The following is an 18,183-nucleotide window of genomic DNA, read 5'->3' on the forward strand; positions in this document are numbered from 1 at the left end:
TTGGGTGCCCTTCCCCTCCGGGATCGTGCCCGTGTGTCTTCGTCTCCCCCCCACCCCTCCCCGCCCGCCATTTTGTTGTACCCCCAACGAGCCGCCATTTTGTTGCCCCCCTAAAGGCACCGCCATTTTGTTGCCCCTCCCCGGGCGCCGCCATTTTGTTGTAGCCCCAGGGAGCCGCCATTTTGGCACACACCACACACACCTTCCCCCGATGGCCCGCACGGCGTCTCCTGACCGGGATCCCCGCCTCCCCGCGGCCTCCGAGGACCGTACGTTCCCCGGTGACCGCCCTCCTGGGGGTGTTCAGGCCTTTGGGGGGTCTCTAATGGTGCAGCCTGGTCCTGCCCCCCCCCCCCTCCCCGCGGAATGGTTCGTCCCGGATGGCTTCCCCTTCCCATAGCAACACCCTCCTCAGAACGGGAAGCAGCGCCTTAGCGACAGCCAATGAAAAACGCACCCTGACGGAAGCTACGCCCTTTCCGGCAGCGGCAGGGGAGGGACTGAGGCGGTTGCTCTGGTGACGCTCCGGAAGCGAAACCTCGGTCCCGGAAGCGGCTGCGGTGCGGCCATGGGTTCTTCTAAGAAGCACCGGGAGCGCGGCGGGACCGAAACGGCCGAGGAGGCTCCGGCGGCGGCGGGGGCGGCTCTGGCGGGGGGGAGCAGCACGGCGGGGCGGCCCCGGGAGCACCGCAAACACCGGCACCGCGGCGGGGAGCGCCGGGGGAAGCGCAGCCGCTCCCGGGGGGAGCGAAGCGGCGGCGGTGGCGGCAGCTCCGGTGGTGGCGGTGGGGGCGGCGGCGGTGGCGGCGGCTCCGGTTCTTCCTCCTCCCGCCGCGGTGGCCTCGAGGAGCCGGGAAGGAGCGGCCATGGCCGGGGAGGAGCCGAGCCCGAGCGGCGTGGGAAGAGGGAACGGCGGGAGGAGCGGGAGGAGCCCGGTGAGGGACGGGAGGTGCTGGGGGGGGGGGGTCTGTGGGGCGCAGGGAAGGGGTTGTGGGGTGCTGGGGGGACCTATGGGGCGCAAGGAGGGTGCTGGGGGGTCTGTGGGGTGCAAGAAGGGTGCTGGGGGAGACTATGGGGTGCAGGGAGGGGGTTGTGGAGTGCTGGGGGGGTCTATGGGGCGCAGGGAGAGGGTTGTGAGGTGCTGGGGAGGGGTCTGTGGGGCACCCAGGGGGCTGGTTATGGGGTGTCGGGCTGTCAGGGGGTACATGGTGGGCCTTGGGGGTGCAGTTTGGGTGGGAAAGCACCCAGAGAGGTTGGGGGGGGGTGGTTACGGGGTGCTGGGGGTTCCTGGGGTTATATGGGGGGGTGATTTGGGTGGGGGTACACCTGGGGGGGCTCTTGGGTGTTGGGGAGCAGCCGTTCCCCCTCATTAGCTAACGACGCCCCGTTAATTAACATTTGTTCTTCTCCCAGCTGCAGCCCCCAAGGCCGCCGCAGCCGAGTCGTCCCTCAGCGTGGAGGAAACCAAGTGAGCGAAACACCCCCCCCACCACCCACTGGGTGACACTCCTTTGGGTGCCCCCCACTCACCAACCCCCAACTCACCCTATTTACCATCCCACCCCCCCCAGCAAACTCCGCGCCAAGCTGGGGCTGAAGCCGCTGGAGACGACAACCGTCAAGAAAGGTGAGTGGTGCCCACTCTGTGATCCTCCCACACCCATTTTTGGGGCCACCCAGCACCCATTTCGGGGTGTTGTCCCCCCCTTCAACAGAAGCTGGGACCAAGGAGGACCCAGTGGCGGCCGACGTCATCAACCCGCTGGTGCAGCGGCAGCGGGAGGAGATCCGGGAGAAGTTGGCAGCCGCTAAGGAGAAACGTCTCCTCAACCAGAAATTAGGGTGAGGCACCCATGGGTGGAGGGGGGCGGCACCCTTCACAAGAGCGGGATGACCCCAAAACGCTTCTTTTTTCATTCCAAAATATTTCTAGGAAGATTAAAACGTTGGGGGAGGACGACCCATGGCTGGATGATGCAGCCGCCTGGATCGAGAGGAGTCGGAAGCTGCAGCAGGAGAAAGAGCTGGCAGAGAAGAGGGTGGGTGGGGGCACCAACATGTCCGGGGCAGCCCTCTGACCCTGTCAGTTTGGGGGGGTGACGACTCTCAAATACTATAATTTTAGTTTAAAAGGGTTGAGTATGGTAATATTACCCAAATTCCTGAATGTTTTTGAACCACCTGAAAATTAACGTGGATTTTTATAGGTATTGCCCCAAAGTCGCTTAGAAACAGGCGGTTTGGGGATATCAGGTTCTTTTCAGGGAGGTGTTTTGCTGCTTTTTGGGCAAAAATCAGGAGGTTTTTATCCGATTTGCGGTTTCCCAGCATGTTCTTGTCCCGTCATCGTGCGATTGTTGGGTCGTTTGGCCGCTGGTTGAGCTCCTCGGGCACCAAACCCCCCTCCACCCCTCAGATCCCATCCGGAGAGCAGATCTCCGGTCCCTGATCAAGCCTGGTGGATTGACCTCATTAATTTTCCCACTTTTAATCACCCAACGCCCCAACCTGCGTAGATCTTTCCAGAAGGTTCCTCAACACCCTCAGCAGCATCTTCTTGTTGAGAATTGTCAACCAAAGGTGCTCTCAACTCTTATTCCTAGCTCGTTAGTAGAAATATTAATTAGAATTAACCCCTGAGGGGCACCAGAAGTGACTGGCCACCAGTCAGGTGTCCCCCTGTTTTCCACAACCCAACACACCATGTTTCTGCTTATTCTATGCTTCGACAACTCACCAAGAAAAAAGTGGCGAGGACCATCATGGCTAAATCCCTTCCAAATCACATCTGCCACCTTTTTTCACCCACAGGGTGGCTGATTTGCTCATAGAAAGCCATCAAATTAATTAGAGTGTCTAGAAACCTGCTTTCACCATGGTTGATGGTCATGTTGGCGTTTAGATGTTCTTCAAGACCTAGTTGATGTTTTTCATTGTTTGTCCTGGTGCTGAGCTTGGGTTGAAGATCTTGGGGTGCTCTGGGTTGGTCGTTAAGTCTTTAGAAACCCAGATAAGGTCAATGGGGATCTCCTGAACTCCACAAAACCTTTGGTAGATGGTTGAGAAGGTGCTTTTTGGCCATGTGTTGGACTTCTGTTGGTCGCGCGTTGGCTCCTCTGGTGCTCCAGGATGATCCCAGCACTCCCAGTGGTCTTGGGAACATCCAACTGGTCTCTTCCTGTTCCAGGCCAAGCTGCTGGAGGAGATGGACCAGGAGTTTGGTGTCAGCACCCTGGTAGAGGAGGAGTTCATGAGGAGGAAGAGGGTGAGTTGGGGACAGGCTTGGGGACCCTTGGAGACACCCTGGTCTTCATCCTGACCCCCCGCGTGTCCCCCCAGGACCTCTACAGTTCACGGGACCTGCAGGGGCTGACGGTGGAGCACGACCTGGGGGCCTTCCGGGAGGGGGAGACCCTCGTCCTCACCCTCAAGGACAAAGGTGCACAGGGGGGGGACAGGGAGGGGACATTGGGTCTGTGACCCCCCCCCCAAGGGGACACAGGGCCTGTGATGCCCCCAGGGGACTGAAGAAGGGAACATCACCCCCCCAGAGGAATGCAGGGAGGTGACATGGGGCTTGTGACCACCCCGAAGGGGACACGGGGCCTGTGACGACCCCCCCCCCCCCCCCAAAGTGACAAAAGGAGGGGATGCGACACCCGGAGGGGACACGGTGCTACATCCACCCTTGGTGGGGACGTGGTGGCACCCGTGTCCTGCTGGTGCCCCTTGACCTGTCCCCACGTCCCCTCCACCTCGTTCTGGGGTCCCCGAGCCCTCTCCCCCTGTCCTGGTGTCGCCAGGTCCTGTTCTACTGGGGTCCCCTGTTCCCCCTTGGTGTCCCCGCACCCTGTCCCACGTGTCCCCAAGTCCTTTCTCCCCCCTCCCTGTGTCCCCAGGGACTGTCCCCAAGTCCTGTCCCCCCTTGGTGTCCCCAACCCCTTTCTCCCTGTGTCCCCGAGGGCTGTCCCCCCCGCATGTCTCCAAGCCCTTTCTCCCCCCGCGATGTCCCCAGGGGTGCTGGAGGAGAGCGAGGACGTCCTGGTGAACGTCACCTTGGTGGCCGAGGAACAGGCGCAGGAGAACGCCGAGCTGCGCAAGAAGAAGCCCCCCTACGTCCCCTACGAGGACGAGGACCCTGCTGCTGCCACCCAGGTGCGTCCCCTCCTTGTGTCCCCGTGTCCCCCCCCGCGTGTCCCCCTTGCCGCAGGCACGTTATCCTGTGTTTTCCCGTGCCGCAGGGCCCCAAGGAACACGTGGTGCTCCCCAAATACGCCGAGCCCCCCCAGCGTCCCTCCTTCCGCCTGGGCCCGGGGGGGACTCAGGGGACAACGGGGGGAGCTGGCGGTGGCCTTGGGGACCCCCGGCAGCAGTCCCCTGCCACCGGCCCTGCCCCACAAAGCCTGGAGCTGCCCCCCCTCCGCCTGGCCCCCGAGTACCTGACACCCCAGGAGATGGTGAGTCCTTTTTTGGGGGGGGGTCTTGGGGGGTTTAGGGTGATTTGAGCCCTTTTTGGGGGGATCTTGAGGGGTTTTGGGGGGACCTTTGGGGGGTGATTTGAGTTCTTTTAGGGGGATTTTGGGGACATGGGTTGATATTTGCAGGGTTTGGGGTGATTTGAGCCCTTTCTGGAGGGGTTTTGGGGTTGATTTGGGGGTTTTGCAGTAATTTACATCTTTTTGGGGGGTCCTGGGGGATTGGGGGTGTTGGTGTTATTTGAGCCCTTTTTGGGGGGGCTTGGAGGGTTTGGGGATGATTGGGGGGGGGGTTGGGGTAATTTGAGTCCGTTCTCTCCCCTGCAGAGCGTGACCTTCCGGAAGACGCGGCGCCGGGTGCGACGGCTCCGGCGGAAGGAGAAGCCCCTTCGCGCCGACGACCTCCTGCCCCTGGCCCCGGGGGACACCCGTGGGGACTTTGGCTCCAGGTGGGTGCCTGGGGGGGGGGGGCAGGGGCCACCCATGGGTGCTGGCGGGGTGTCTTAGGGTGCTGGGAAGGGTCCTAGGGGGCACCCATGGGTGCTGACGGAGTTCTACGGGACTGGGGAGTGTCCTAGTAGGCACCTACGGGAGCTGGGGGGGATCCTGGAGGGGTTCCTAGGGAGCACCCATGGGTGCTGAGGGAGTCCTAGGGTGCTGGGAGGATCCCAGGGGTCATTTGGGAGTGCTGGGGGGGGGGGGGGGGTCCTAGAGAGGACCTATGGGTGCTTAGGGGTGGTCCTAGGGTGCTGAGGGAGGTCTTCAGGGGCACCCATGGGTGCTGGGGGGTGTCCTAGGGTGCTGGGGGCTGTGCCAGGGAGCACCTGTGGGTCCTGGGGGGATTCTTAGAGTGCTGGGGGGGGGTCCCAGGCGGCACCCATGGGTTCTGGGAGAGTCCCAGGGGTAACCATGGGTGCTGGGGAAGGCACCCAGAAGGTTTGGATTTCAGGCTGGGTCTGGGGGTGCCGATGGCAGCACCCAACCCTCCTTTTCCGCCCCCCCCCCAGGTCACGAGGTCGAGGCCGTCGGGTGCAGGAGGATGAGGAAGGCGCAGAGGGAGAGGGGGAGCCCGAAGCACCCACCCCCCCCCCGCCAGGTCCCCCCCCCCAGCTCCCCTCCGACGACACCCGCCTGGAAAGCATGGACATCAGCAGCGAGGGTGCGTCCGGGACTGGGTTGGGGTGGGAGGGGGGGCACCCATGGGTGGGGACGGGTTGTGGGGTCCCCACCTAAGGGGTGCTCCCCCCATGTTGTCGTGTCCCCCCCCTGCAGAGGAGACGCAGGGTCCGTCCTCACCGCCGGCGCTGGAGGAGGACGAGGCGGAGCAGGAGTTGCAGCAGCAACTGGAAAAGGGCCGACGCCTGCGGCAGCTCCAGCAGCTGCGGGAGGCTGGGGGGGAGAAGGTGAGATCCGCGGTGGGGGGGTGCCAGGCTCCGGCCCCCCCCCGCCTCTTCCAGCACCCACAGAGTCCTATGGACCCCCTGAGCCAGGGGACAGAGGAACCCAGGCATCTGGGTGCCCTCCCCAGCACCCACAGAATCCTACAGCCCCAACAAATTAGGCGATCTGGGGGGAACCCAGGTGTCCGGGCCCCATTGATCCCCCCCCCCACTGTGTTGTGTCCCCCCCTCTCCAGGTGCTGGAGCTGGTGCGGGGGGCCGGGGGGACCCCGGGGCCGGACCCCCGGGCGGGGGCCATCGTCTTCAACGCCACCTCCGAGTTCTGCCGGACGCTGGGAGAGATCCCGACGTACGGGCTGGCCGGCAATCGGGAGGAGCAGGAAGAGCTGATGGTGAGGGGGGGTGAAATGGGGGGCCTGGGGGACAAAATGGGGGGGTGAAATGGGGGAGATCCTGATCTACAGGGTGGCTGGCAACCAAGAGAAGATGATTTGGGGGGGGGGGGGCGGCACTGGGGGCATGATTTGGGGGGGCAGTGGGGGGGGCTGGGGGGTTGATATGGGGCTCTGGGGGCTGATTTGGGGGGCTGGGGGGGGGCAATGTTGGGGGGGGCTGATGGGGGGGCAGTGGACACTTGGGGAGTGATCTAGGGGGCGGGGGGAAGGTGGGGAGTACACTGGGGGAGTGGAGAATGCACTTGGGGGGGCTCTTGTCACTCGTGTCACCGTGTGTGTGTCCTCCCCCAGGCCCTGGAGCGGGCAGGGCGCCCCTCGCCTCCGGGGGCCCCCGACTCGGAAGGGGAGGAGAACGTGGGCTGGAGCAGCGTCAACCTGGCCGAGGAGCGGCAGCACCAGGATGTGAGCACCCCAAAACCCCAGGGGGGACACCCCAAAAACTAGGGACACCCCAAAAACCAGGGACACTCTAAAACTGGGCACCCCAAAACCAGAGGCACCCCAGAACAGGGAACATCTGAAAACAAGGACATGCAAAACCAGGGGCACCCCAGAACAGGGTACAGCCAAAAATGGGGGCACCCTAAAACAAGGAGAGGTCATCACCAGAGGCACCTCAAAAGCTGGGTTACCTGGAACAGGGGCACCCTGAAACTGCGGCCACACCAGAATTAGGGGCACCGTAAAGCTAGGACAACCCCAAACCAGAGCACCCCTGAAAATAGGGGGTAGCCAAAATGGGGAATGCCCTGAAACAAGGACACCCTGAAACTGGGGACACCCCAGAAATGGATCACCCCAGAATTAGGGGCACCCTAAAGCTGGGACACCCTAAAAAAGGAGCACCCCACAGAGACACCTCTGAAAACGAGGGTGCTGTAAAATGGGGGGCAGCCTAAAGCAGGGACACCCCAAAACTGGGACCACTGGGAGCAGGGGCACCCCAGGATTAGGTATGCCCCAAAAGACAGGACACCCCAAAAGACAAGACACCCCAAAACCAGGGAGCTGGGGCCCCCACAGACTGCAGCCGCCCAAAACTGGGGTCATCTCTGAACGCAGAGAAGGGACCCCCACTTAGCAGCATCACCCCAAAATTAAGAGCCCCCCAAACCCCAAAAAGAGGCTCCCCAAAACAGGGTGAAGACCCCCCCCCCCAGGGATGCTGCTCTGAAGTGTGGCTTTTGGGGGGGTACCCTGGTGGGTTTTGGGGTCCCTTAAAGCCCCATGGAGGGTGCTGGGGGGTGTCCCCCAAAGTGGGGGTCTCTTTGAACCCCCTTTTTTGCCCCCCCTTCAGTTTTCAGCCTCTTCCACCACCATCCTTGACGAGGAGCCGATCGTTAACCGGGGCCTGGCTGCTGCCCTGTTGCTCTGCCAGAACAAAGGTGGGGGGCCAATGCCTGGGTGTCCCCCCCCCAGGGGGTGTTGGGGACCCTTCACCCCTATAGGGTGCTTTAGGGTCCCTGGGAGGGGCAGGGGTTGCGGTCCCCCAGGGGTGCTTGGGGTTAGTTTGTGCCCCGGGGGGGGTTATTGGGGTTCCCCTGGGGTTTTCTGGAGACTCTATAGGGTGGATTGGGGGCCCTATAGAAGGAGCTGGGGGGGTTTGGGGGGGGATCTATAGGTGATTTGGGGAGTCTATAGGGTGGATTGGGGACCATACAGGGTGGTTAGGGGGGCCCATAGAAGGATCCAGGGTGGCTTGGGGTCTCTGTAGGGTGCTCTGGGGCCTCTGTAGGTCGATTTGGGGTATCTGTAGGGTGCTCTGCCCCACCCCAGGGCCCCCCTGACCTCCTTTCCCCCCACCCCAGGGCTGCTGGAGACGACGGTGCAGAAGGTGGCGAGGGTGAAAGCCCCCAACAAGTCCCTGCCCATCGGCCGTCTACTGCATCGAGGACAAGATGTGGGTGATGTCACCCTTGTGTCACCCCCCCGGCACCCCCACATCTCCCCACTGGTGACAAGCACAACCGGTGTGAGGAGCACAGGCGCTGCCGAGTCCCCTCTCTCTCCCTGGGTGCCCCAATCCTCATGTGTCCCCCCCCCCGTCCCCGGTGTCGTCCCCCCCCTCCGTCCCTGATGTCACCCTGTCCCCGATGTCACCGCGCAGGGCCATCGATGACAAGTACAGCCGGCGCGAGGAATACCGCGGCTTCACGCAGGACTTCAAGGAGAAAGAGGGCTACCGCCCCGACGTCAAGATTGAGTACGTGGACGAGACCGGCCGCAAGCTGACGCCCAAGGAGGTGCGAGGACGGCGGTGACGCGGTTGGGGGGGGGCATGCGTGTCCCCTGACCCCCCTCACTGTCCCTTGTCTCGCCCCAAGGCGTTCCGGCAGCTCTCCCATCGCTTCCACGGCAAAGGCTCGGGGAAAATGAAGACGGAGCGGAGGATGAAGAAGTTGGATGAAGAGGCGGTGAGAGGCTTTTGGGGGGGTCCTGGGAGGTTTTTGGGGTCCCCCGGCTTTATTTTGGGTGCTCAGCCCAACTTGGGGGTCCCCCAGGCCGCATTGTGCGTTCTCAGCCCAATTTTGGGGTCCTCCCTGGCCCCATTGTGGGGTCTCAGCCCGATTTTGGGGTCCCTTTGGCCATGTTGTAGGTTCTTAGCCCAATTTGGGGGTCCCCCTGGCCCCATTGTGCGTTCTCAACCCAATTTGGGGGTCCCCCCTGGCCCGGTCCTCAGCCCAATTTCAGGGTCCCCCCTGGCCACATTGTGCGTCCTCAGCCCAATTTTTGGGGTTCCCCTGGCCCCATTGTGGGCCCTCAGCTCACTTTTGGGGTCCCTGGATCCTTTCAGGGTTCACCTGGCCCAATTTGGGGGTCCTTAGACACTTTTGGGGTCCCTCCCTGGCCCCATTGTGCATCCTTAGCCCAATTCTGGGGTCCCCCGCACCATTTTGGGGTCCCTGGACCGTTCTGGGGTCCCTCTGGCCCAATTTGCAGGTCCTGGATGCTTTTGGGGTCTCCCCTGGCCCTATTGTGGACCTTCAGCCTGATTTTGGGGTCCCTTTGACCCAATTTGGGACTTTCAGCCCAATTTTGGGGTCCCCAGACCCCTTTGAGCCCCCCCATATCTTTTGGGGTCCCTCAAGCCCAGATGGGACCATCAAATCCCCATTTTAGGGGTCCCCTGGTCTCACTTTGGGGGGGATCTCCCCCCCCATATTTGGGGTCACCTTAGGTTTTGGTGTGTTCCCTCCGTCAGGGAGGGGCATCCCCCCAAATTTGACCCCCGCTGGCCGCACTGCTCAGGGCTTCCCCCACTCTTAGGATTGGAGGGGGGGGAGGTTTTGGGGTGGGAAATCCCTTATTTTGGGGAGTCCACGCATCTTTTTTGGGGTCCCCTATTTTTGGGGGTCCACTCTCTGGTTTTGGGGGGGGTCTCACCCCAGTATGTCCCCCCCAGCTGCTGAAGAAGATGAGTTCCAGTGACACCCCCCTGGGGACAGTGGCCCTGCTGCAGGAGAAGCAGAAGGCCCAGAAGACGCCCTACATCGTCCTCAGCGGCAGTGGGAAGAGCATGAACGCGTGGGTGCTACTGGGAGGGGACTGGGAGTGGTGGGGGAGGGACTGGGGGGGGGGGGGGGCGCTGGGAGGGGCACTGGGAGTGCTGGGGGAGGGACTGGGGGTGCTGGGAGGGGCACTGGGAGGGACTGGGAGCGCTGGGAGGGGCAATGGGAGTGCTGGGGGGGAGATTGGGAGGGGCAGTGGGGGGCACTGGGGCGGGACTGGGAGCGCTGGGGGGGACTGGCAGGGGCACTGACAGTGCTAGGGGGGCACTGGGGGGAGGGACAGGGACCACTGGGAATGGCATTGGGGGCACTGGGAGGGGCACTGGGAGCACTGGGGGGGGATTGGGAGGTGCATTAGGAGTGCTGTGGGGCACTAGGAGTACTGGGAGGAGTGCTGGGAGGGACACTGGGAGAGGATTGGGCGGGACTGGGGGGGGCAGCACTGGGGGGAACTGGGGGCAGGGCGGGGAAGGGCACTGGGAGGAAGCTGGGGAGCACTGGAAGGCAACTGGGAGCACTGGGGTGTTGACCCCCCTTCCTCCCCCTCCAGGAACACCATCACCAAGTGAGCCAGCGCTGGGGGACGCTCCTGTCCGTCCCCCCCCCCCCCCCCCCCCGTGTGTGTCCCCTCCCTCCCCGGTCCCACTGGGACAATAAAGGACCTGGGGACCATCACCACGTGTCACCGCGTGTCACCGGCACCAGGGGACGGGAGGGGGGACAAAGCCCACCCCCCCGGTTGCCAGGCGTGGGGACAGCACCGTGTGTCCCCCCCGCACCGGGCACAGGTCAGGACACTGCCACCGCGTGTCACCGCGTGTCCCCAGTGCCACCACCAGTCCTTTATTGGGGGAGCAGCCCCCGGCCGCGTCACCGCGCGTCCCCGTCCCCTCACTGGGGGGGGGTACCGCCTGTCCCGACTGCCACCGGCCCCCCGGTCCTTGTCCCCGCTGTCCCTGGGGTGCGTGTCCTTGTCACCCGTGTCCTCCTCCTTGTCACCCGTGTCATTGTTGTTGTCACCTCTGTCCTCGTTGTCACCCGCGGCGGCGTCCTCGTCACCCGTGTCATCCTCGTCACCCGTGTCGTCCTCGTCGTCACCCGTGTCGTCCTCGTCACCCGTGTCCTCGCTGTCCCCCGTGTCCCCACCGGCCCCCACCCGGTTGGTGTTAACGAAGAGGTCCTCGTCCCCGGCAGGGGGGTGGCTGCATCAGGGACACGGGGTGGGGGGGGGTCACACCCGGTGACACACGTGTGTCTGTGTGTCCCCAACTGTCCCCAATTAATGCCCCCCCAATTAATGCCCCCACCTTGTTGACCCCCCAATTCCTCCCCCATTAATAGTCCCCATTATTGCCCCCCCGCTCACTACCCCCTTATTGCCCCCCTTAATACCCCCCATTATTCCCTCCCAATCTCCCCCATTTTCTTGTCCCCCTGCTATTGCCCCTCCCCATCATTGCCCCCCCAATATTGCCCCCCCTCAGGTTATTCCCTCCTAGATTACTGTCCGTCCCCCCCCCCCCCCCCCCCCCCCGTTATTGGCTCTAAATATTGCCCCCCCCAGGTTATTGCCCCCCCCAGTATTGCCCCCCCCCAGGTTATTGCTCCCTGATATTGCTCCCCCCTCAGGTTATTGCCCCCCCCCATTATTGTCCCCATAATACTGTGCCCCCCCCAATATTACACCCTCTCCCCCCGATTATTGCCCTGGAATATTGGCCCCCCCAGGTTATTGCCCCCCCCCCCCCCCACCAGTGACTCACCCCTCCCGGGGGCTCGACTTCTCCAGGGGTGTGAAGGCCTCTGGCCTGTGGGAAACCAGGGGGGGGGGGGGGGGGGTGTCACAGCTGGGAACTGGGAGGGACTGGGGGGGGGTATTTACCCCCGGGGGGGGGGTATTTGCCCCCCCGGGGGGGGGGGGTCGGGCCCCACCAGAGCCCCTGGCGCTGCAGGAAGCGGACGTGGGGGGGGGAGGAGGACGAGGGACATCTCAGCCTTCACCTTCGTCCCCTCCTCGATGGGGTCCACCAGCAAGAAGTCACCTGGGGGGGGGACAGGGGTGTCACCTGGGGGGTGGGGGGGGTCACTGGGGGGGGACAGGGGGTCACCTGGGGGGGGTCACCCCAGGGGGGGATGATGGGTGGAATCGTAGGTGTTGGGGGCAGTAGTGGGGAGGGACATGGTGACAGGGATGTCACCTGGGGGGGGACATGGTGGCAGCACTGGTGTGGGGAGTGGGCTGGGGACACGGGGGGGACAAGGTTGGGGACGGGGGGAACAGTGTTGGGGACAGCACTAAGGATAGAGTGACAAGGTTGGGGACAGGCTTAGGGATGGTGACAAGATTTGGGGCAGGGTGGCAGCATTGGGGGGGACAGCGTCGCGGACAGAGTGACAAGGTTTGGGACAGTATTGGGGACAGGGTGACACGGTTGGGAACAGTGTTGGGATAGGGTGACAAAGTAAGAGGGTGACAAGTTTGGGGACAACATGGCAGACAGTGGCAAGGTTGCGGACAGTATTGGGGACGGTGACAATGTTAGGGACAGGGTGGCAAGGTTGTGAACAGCATTAGGGATAGGGTGACAGTGTTAGGGACAGCACTGGGAACAGGGTGACAAGGTTAGGGACAGGGTGACAAACTTAGGGACGGTGACAAGGTTGGGGACAGGGTGACAGTGTTGGGACAGCATCAGGAACAGAGTGACAAGGTTGGGGACAGGGTGACAAGGCTGAAGACACAGTGCCAGTGTTGGGGACAGCATTGGGGACAGGGTGACAAGGTTGGGGACAGCACTGGGGACAGGGTGACAGCGTTGCGGCTGCTGCTGAGGCCACAGCGATGACACCGGGGCTGGCCGATGGCCCTGGGGGGGGGGGGGGGGGGGGGGGGGGGGAAAGCAGGGTGACAGGGGGTGCCAAGGTGACAGCGGTGGCAAGGTGACAGCAGTGACAAGGCGAGGGGGGGGCCACCTCTCTTGATCCAGATGTGGCGGCGGAAGCGGGGGGGCATGCTGGCCAGGAAGCGCGTCCCCTCGGCCGTCTCCACCTCGTGCAGGTTGTTCCCCGGTGTCCCCAGCACCTGGGGGGGGGAACACATGGGGACACGGGAGGGGGGGTCAGGGCCACCAACCCCCCCGCCCCGACCTGGCTGTGTCCCCTCAGCCGGTGACGGGGGTGTCCCCTGTCCCGTCCTCCCCCCCCCCAGGGTGGGGACTGAGGTGGCCCTGTGTGTCGTCCCCCCCCCGCAGCAGGTGCCACCCTGCCTGTCCTCTCTGTCCCATCCCAGGTTGGGGACCCCCCCCCCTGTGTTCCCGTCCCCGTGTCCCCCCCCCAGGGCCATCTCCACCCCCCCATCCCCATGTCCCAGCCCAGTGTCCCCATGTCCCCCTCTGTGTCCCCCCTCGTGTCCCCCCCAGGGCTATCTGCCCCTGTCCCCGTGTCCCCCCCCCCCCCCCCCAGGGCGGTATCTGTCCCCGTATGTGTCCCCCCCGCCACGTCCCTGTGTCCCCCCCAGGGCCATCTCCCCCCCACCCTGGTGTCCCCATGTGCCCCCCCAGGGCCGTGTCCGCCCTCCCCGTGTCCCCCGTGTCCGTGTCCCCCCTACGTCCCCGTATCCCCCCCCCGGTGCCCCCCCCCCCCGTGTCCGTGTGTGTCCCCCCCAGGGCCGTGTCCCCCCCGGCCCCACCCGCACGATGCGCTGCCGCGGGGCCGGCAGCACGCGCTCCTCCAGCAGCTCCCGCACCACGTGCTTCCGCTTGGTGGCGCGCGACATCCCGGGGGCGGGGCTGCGGCGACAACCGGGATCGGGGGGGGGAGAGGGGGGGTGTGAGGGACCCAGGGGTCCGCGTGCTGCCCCCCCCCCCCCCCCCCCGCCGCTGTGGGGACTCGGGGAACTCACCTCGCTCCGGTACTTCCGGGTGCGCCCGGCGTCACTTCCGGGGACCGGCGGGAGCGTCCGTGCGTCTCTAAGGAAGGGGTGGGTTGCGGAAAGGGCGGGGCCGGCGGAGAGGGCACGCCCCCCCGCAGCTCGGGGAGGAGGGGCGGGGCTTGAGTCGCGGATACGCCCCCCCCGCTTCGAAGAGGAGGTGGAGCCTCAGCTGGGGTGGGACCGCCCCGTTTGGGGCGGGGCTAGGTGGAGGGGGCGGGGCTTCACCCGCCTGCCGGGTGGCGGGCGGCGGGCAGGGCTATGCAAATTAGGGGCGGGGTCACGAAGGAGGTGGGGGACACGTGCAAATTAGGTCCCGGCGCGCTGGAAGCGGCGGGCGGGGCTATGCAATTTAGATGGGTGCCACACAAATGAGGGGGCGGGGTGGTGGTAGAGGGCGGTGTTATGCAAATAAGGAGGGCGTGGCCGGTGGGGTCGCAGGCTGACCTATGGGAAGCCGCCACTGCGACGCCATCAACCGTCGCCACCTGTGACGTCACTGCCACTGCGGCCCACGGCGGGGGGGGGCTGCCTCCTTGGTGACATCACCCCCCTCCGCTTGACGTCACCTCACGGCCCTGCCGCGTGCCGCCCCGCCCCGCCGAGACGTCACCGCCCGCGCGCGGGGAGGGAGGCGAGGAGGCCCCGCCCTCCTCGGCCGTGACGTCACGACGCCAGCGGGACGCCACTCCTCTCCCCCCTCCCGCTCCCCCGTAAGCGGCGGGGAGAAGGGGGCGGTGCCGCGCGCCGATTGGCCGGTCGGGTGGAGGGCGCGGATCGATTGGCCGGGCGGCGCGTGCGCGGCGGGGTCGCGCGGGGCTCCCTCAGAAAATGGCGGCGGAGCGGGCCGAGGCGGCGGCCGGTGGCGGCGGCGGCGGCGGAGCGGGGGGGGGCGGAGGGGGCGACCTGCCGCCCTACGCGGGCTGGACCCCGGCCGAGCTGCAGGCCACCCTGGCCGGCATCGGCGCCCCCGCCCAGGGTGGGGTCCGGGGGGGTTCCCGGGGGGGGCGGCGGCGGCGGCGGCCCCCCAGGGACAGTTGAGGGGGCCGGGGGGGTCCGTCGGGGTCTTTGGGAGGCACCTGGGGGGTGCTGGAGGGGTCCCTCGGGGTATGTGGGAGGTGAAGGGGGTCCCTAGGGGCAGCTGGGGGTTTTGGGGGGGCACTTGGGGGGTGCTGGGGGGGTCCCTAGGGGCAGTTGGGGGGTCCTTTGGGGGGTGAAGGGGGTCTCTAGTGGTGTTTGGGGGGTGCTGGGGGTCTCTAGGGGTAGTTGGGGGGGGCCCGAGGGCATCCCTTGGGGTCTTTGGGGGTGTTGTGGGGTGCTGGGGGGGGTCTCTTGGGGTCTTTGGGGGGTGAGGGGGGTTCCTAGGGGCAGTTGAGGGGGCCGAGGGGTCCCGAGGGGTCTTTGGGGGGTGCTGGGGGGATCCCTCGGGGTATGTGGGGGTTGGGGGGGGTCTCGAGGGATAATTGGGGGGGGCCCTTGTAAGGAAGTGAGGGCATCTTGGGGTAGCCAGAGGGATGGGGAGTTGGGGGGCAGAAATTGGGGGCTCCCTAACACCCGCCTCCCCCCCCCATGCTCCTCAGGTACCCGGGAGGAGTTGGTGGAGCGGCTGCAGGCCTACACCATGCAGGTCAGCCCCCCCCGGACCCCCCAGGGTGGGGGGGGCACCCCCAATACCCCCCCCCCCATTCCCCATAGGGTGCCCATCCCCGATCCCAATGGCACCCTCATCCCCTCGGGCTGGGGGAGTCCCCTCATTCCCTGGGGGGGGGGGGGGGGGCCAGACCCCCATGTCCTCTTGGGGTGGGGGTCTCTGTGCCCCCCCCCACCCCCCTTGTGTTCCCTTAGGGTGGGGGTTCCCTCACCAGGTGCCCCATTGTCGTTATCTTCCCCCCCCCCACAGACAGGGATCGTCCTCAGCCGCCCCGTTCTGCGCCCGGAGGAGGGTGACAAGGCTGCCCAGCCCCCGCTGCCGGCGCAGGTGGGGGGGTACTGGGTGCTGGGGGGGGGGGCAAGGAAGGAGTTTGGGGTTCTCTGTTATGGGGTGAGGGGGGCAGGAAGACTCTTAGGGTGGTCCATTGGGGGGGGGTGGCATTGGGTGCTGTGGGGAGGGCAGAAAGACCCTCAGGGTGCCCTGTTGTGGTTGAGGGGGGGGACATGGGGTGCTGGGGGAGGGGTAGGAACTCCCCCAGGGTGCCCGGTTTTGGGGAGGGGGGGTCAGTGGGTGCTACAGGGGGTTGGGATTCCCCTCAGGGTGCCTGGCTGAGGGGGAGGGGGGGGGGGCAGTGGGTGTTATGGGGTGGGGTAGAACCCCCTTAAATTGTTCAAATGGGGGGTGGCTGTGGGTGCTGGGGTGGGGGGGTCAGGAACTCCTTCAGCGTACCCAATTTTGGGGTTGGGGGGGGCAGTGGGTGCTATGGGTGGGGGCAGAACCTCCCCAGGGTGCCCAGTTTTGGGGTGGGGGCGTTAGACACACACACACCTCCCAGAGTACCCAGTTTTGGGGTGGGGGGAGCAGTGGGTGCTATAGGTTGGGATAGCATGCGTGTGGGGTGCCCAGTTTTGGGGTGGGGGAGGTTAGACCCCCCCCCAGAGTACCGAGTTTTGGGGTGAGGGGGAAGTGGGTGCTATGGCAGAGGTAGGATAGACTCATACCCCCCCCCCCTCGCCTTCCCCCACCCCCAGTTGCCCAGCCTGCCCCTGCAGCACCCATTGGTGCCCCCCCCCCCCCACCGGGGCTGGGGCTGAGCTACGGGCTGGGGGTGCCCCCCCCGCCGCCCCCCCCCTGGGTTGCGGGGGCCGGGGGCCGAGGGGCTGTCGGAGGAGGAGCGGCTGACGCTGGCCCAGCAGCAAGCGGCCCTGCTGCTGCAGGAGGAGAGGGCCCAGCAGGTGGGGGGGGGGCACCCCTGGGTGGCGGGGGGGCACCCATGGGGTGGGGGAGGCTCGGGGGCACCGGGGGAGGAGGGGTTGGGGGGAAGCTGGGTGGGTTAAGGGGCTTTTGTGGGGTTGTTGGAGGGGGGTGGGGGGCAGTTGGGGGGGGAGTGTGGGGTGCGGAACCTATGGGGGGATTGTGCGTGGCACCCATGGGTGGGGGGCGCCCGGGGTTGGGGGGGCTGGGGGAGGCTGGGGGGATTAAGGGGCTCCTGGAGGGCTGTTGGGGGTGGTGGTACCCATGGGGGGGGGGGGAGCTGTAGGAGTTTGGGGGAGCTAAGGGGCTGTTGGGGGGGGGCACCCATGGGTGGGGGTTTTGGGGGGAGCTGGGGGAGTGTGGGTGGGTTAAGAGGTGTTTGCGGGGATTTTGGGGGGCACGTGCAGGTGCTGGAGAGGGGTATGGGTACAGGAGCACCTATGTGTGCTGGGGGGACGCTGCGCAGATGGGATGTACCCATCTGCATTTGGGGAGCACCCACGGGTGCTCGGAACGTGTTGTGGGTGTGGGGAGCACCCATGGGTTTGTCGGGGGGGTCGTATGAACATGGGGAGCACCCAAAGGTGCCGAGAAGCTTCTGTGTATATTGGGGGTAGCTGCGGGTGTGGGGGATGCTGTGAATACATGGAGCACCCACGGGTGCCAGATGGGTGCTGTGAATGTGGATGGCACCCATGGGTGCTGGGGGGTTAGTGCACATATAGAACCACGTAGAAGTGCTGTCCCAGCACCCACGGGTGCTCCGGTTTTCCATCCCCTCCCCAGGGCCAGCACCCGTTTGGAGACAAGGCCAAGGAGCAGGAGCTGCTGGAACAGCAGAAGCGGGTGAGGACGGGGGGCGGGGGGGGCACCCATGGGTGCGGGGATAGGCATGGGGACGTCGGTAGGGAGAAAGGGACGGGCTCAGGGACACCCATGGGTGCACGGACACCAGTGGGCGCAGGAACTGGTGAGGGGACACCCATGGGGATGGGGACGATTTGCAGGTGTGGGGGGTGGGCGTGGGTGCCCCCATGGGTGCAGGTAGACACATGAGGACATTGGTGGGTGTGGGGACACCCATGGGTGCTCTCGTCACCCATGGGTGTTCCTGTCGTTGTGTCCCCCCCCCGGGTGCCCCCGCAGGCGGCGGTGCTGCTGGAGCAGGAGCGGCAGCAGGAGATGGCCAAGCTGGCGCCCGCAGTGCCCCGGCCCCCCCCCTGACGTGGCACCCATGGGTGCCCGGGCTCCTCTGCCCCCCCCGAGGTGAGTGTCACCGGCCTCGTGGCCACCCCCAGGTGGGGGGCGGATGGGACATGACGCTGCTGGTGGCCTGTCATGTCCCCCCCCCCCGCCACCTTACAGCCCCGCTTTGTCACCCCACAGGCAGCACCCCCATGGGTGCCCCCATATCTGGGGTGCCTATGGGTGCCCCCCGCCCTCGTGGGCCCCCACCGCCCCCCGGGGAGGAGAGCCGAGAGGTGGGTGAGGAGGGGTCTCCTGGGCCTGGG

General features: G+C 65.7%; 3 protein-coding genes across 7 annotated transcripts; 2 read left to right on the forward strand and 1 right to left on the reverse strand.

Annotated features, from left to right (window-relative positions):
- The first annotated feature begins 534 nt into the window (after window positions 1–534).
- SART1 (spliceosome associated factor 1, recruiter of U4/U6.U5 tri-snRNP) lies at window positions 535–10,514 on the forward strand. The gene is given in 21 exon segments (XM_030027795.2): window positions 535–935; window positions 1,414–1,468; window positions 1,572–1,627; window positions 1,716–1,842; window positions 1,934–2,039; window positions 3,188–3,265; window positions 3,340–3,439; window positions 4,016–4,155; window positions 4,242–4,457; window positions 4,803–4,924; window positions 5,483–5,634; window positions 5,748–5,878; window positions 6,112–6,267; window positions 6,622–6,732; window positions 7,628–7,715; window positions 8,139–8,197; window positions 8,199–8,230; window positions 8,438–8,573; window positions 8,655–8,744; window positions 9,734–9,855; window positions 10,390–10,514. Coding segments are annotated over 21 exon segments (2,463 nt in total). The 5' UTR covers window positions 535–568; the 3' UTR covers window positions 10,409–10,514.
- Window positions 10,515–10,661: 147 nt separating this feature from the next.
- Window positions 10,662–13,879, reverse strand: EIF1AD (eukaryotic translation initiation factor 1A domain containing). 4 transcript variants are annotated; one of them, XR_003925344.2, is made up of 7 exons: window positions 13,741–13,852; window positions 13,528–13,627; window positions 12,813–12,921; window positions 11,772–11,881; window positions 11,603–11,647; window positions 10,899–11,041; window positions 10,662–10,830 (listed from the first exon to the last, which is right to left on the reverse strand). XR_003925344.2 is itself a non-coding variant. In XM_030027805.2 (6 exons), the coding sequence occupies exons 2-6, from the start codon at window positions 13,612–13,614 to the stop codon at window positions 11,006–11,008; spliced, it is 318 nt and encodes a 105-aa protein (XP_029883665.1). In that variant the 5' UTR covers window positions 13,615–13,627; window positions 13,741–13,879; the 3' UTR covers window positions 10,662–11,005. The 4 variants fall into 4 exon arrangements, 3 of the variants coding, with proteins under 3 accessions (XP_029883665.1, XP_029883664.1, XP_029883663.1); XM_030027805.2 differs by having other exon boundaries at window positions 10,662–11,041; window positions 11,841–11,881; window positions 13,741–13,879; XM_030027804.2 differs by having other exon boundaries at window positions 10,662–11,041; window positions 13,585–13,627; window positions 13,741–13,870.
- A 657-nt stretch (window positions 13,880–14,536) lies between these two features.
- On the forward strand, window positions 14,537–18,161 carry SF3B2 (splicing factor 3b subunit 2). 2 transcript variants are annotated; one of them, XR_005933390.1, is made up of 6 exons: window positions 14,537–14,746; window positions 15,348–15,394; window positions 15,668–15,745; window positions 16,450–16,653; window positions 17,459–17,518; window positions 17,819–17,876. XR_005933390.1 is itself a non-coding variant. In XM_041126769.1 (6 exons), exons 1-5 carry the CDS (start codon window positions 14,599–14,601, stop codon window positions 17,894–17,896), a joined length of 411 nt encoding a protein of 136 aa, XP_040982703.1. In that variant the 5' UTR covers window positions 14,539–14,598; the 3' UTR covers window positions 17,897–17,938; window positions 18,059–18,161. The 2 variants fall into 2 exon arrangements, 1 of the variants encoding a protein (XP_040982703.1); XM_041126769.1 differs by lacking the exon at window positions 16,450–16,653 and adding an exon at window positions 18,059–18,161 and having other exon boundaries at window positions 14,539–14,746; window positions 17,819–17,938.
- The last annotated feature ends 22 nt before the right edge of the window (window positions 18,162–18,183 follow it).

Source organism: Aquila chrysaetos, chromosome 10, assembly GCF_900496995.4.
Source record: "Aquila chrysaetos chrysaetos chromosome 10, bAquChr1.4, whole genome shotgun sequence".
Classification (NCBI taxonomy): domain Eukaryota; kingdom Metazoa; phylum Chordata; class Aves; order Accipitriformes; family Accipitridae; genus Aquila; species Aquila chrysaetos.